Source organism: Gavialis gangeticus, unplaced genomic scaffold (genome assembly GCF_001723915.1).
Source record: "Gavialis gangeticus isolate Ggan-Ray unplaced genomic scaffold, GavGan_comp1, whole genome shotgun sequence".
Taxonomy (NCBI): Eukaryota; Metazoa; Chordata; order Crocodylia; family Gavialidae; genus Gavialis; species Gavialis gangeticus.
The window spans coordinates 113,411,211-113,412,058 of NW_017729031.1; the positions used below are offsets into that span (position 1 = coordinate 113,411,211).

The 848-nt window shown below is 56.0% G+C and overlaps 1 protein-coding gene across 3 annotated transcripts in view; it reads left to right on the forward strand.

Moving 5' to 3' along the window:
- The window catches only part of ACE (angiotensin I converting enzyme), a 110,410-nt gene that overhangs the window by 79,069 nt on the left and 30,493 nt on the right, over nucleotides 1-848 (forward strand). Inside the window, exon 9 of one of the 3 annotated variants that reach the window (XM_019523601.1) lies at nucleotides 557-780. In XM_019523601.1, coding sequence (XP_019379146.1) covers nucleotides 557-780 — 224 coding nt within the window. The remainder of the gene's footprint in view (nucleotides 1-556; nucleotides 781-848) is intronic. The other 2 variants (XM_019523599.1, XM_019523600.1) reach the window with 2 other exon arrangements.

The following is an 848-nucleotide window of genomic DNA, read 5'->3' on the forward strand; positions in this document are numbered from 1 at the left end:
CCCCAGTAGGACCTGGCAGAAGCAGACAGGGGGAGGTAAGAGTAGCCATATGAGCACTGGTACACATCCATAAAAACAGCCCTCTGTGCCCCCTGGTTTCCATTTTCTGTGTGTGCTGTTGTGCCCACCCCATCATCCTAACACAGCAATGAGACAGGAGTTAGCTGCCTCTCCAGGCTGGTCAGGAAATCCTCCCCTCAGGTGTAGAAGCCCTTGCCACCTCCCCACCTCCCCTACTCCATGCACTTACAGGAGGTCTCATTGTGGACATTTTCCCCAGTGCACCACCCCTTGGTGCTGCTTTGATTATCCAATACCTAGGGGATGCTAGACAGCAATACATGGCTGTTCTTCTTCCTATCAGACTTGGGGGGGGGGCGGGGGGAAGGGGTCTTTCTTCTTTCTGGCCTCCCTTCCCCCCTCAGAGGGGTAAAGAAGCCTCAGGAGCTGAGTGCATCCCAGCAAGGGAAAGCTGGCAGCCCCTGTGCTCACCAGTGCAAGGGATGTGTGTAGGTAGGCCTCTGCTCCAGCTCACACCCCACCCCCTGCCATGCAGGATAAAGCAGTGCACCACAGTCACCATGGAGCAGCTCTTCACCGTCCATCATGAAATGGGGCATGTTGAGTACTATCTGCAGTACAAGGACCAGCCTGTCACCTTCCGCAGTGGGGCCAACCCTGGCTTCCATGAGGCCATTGGCGATGTTATGGGCCTGTCAGTCTCCACCCCCAGCCACCTCAAGAAGATTGGGCTCCTTGACCAGGTCGTCCAGGATACAGGTACAAGGACTACCCCTAGCCGCAGGTGACACAGACACAGTGCACAAAGAAAACTGGGCTCCTTCTGT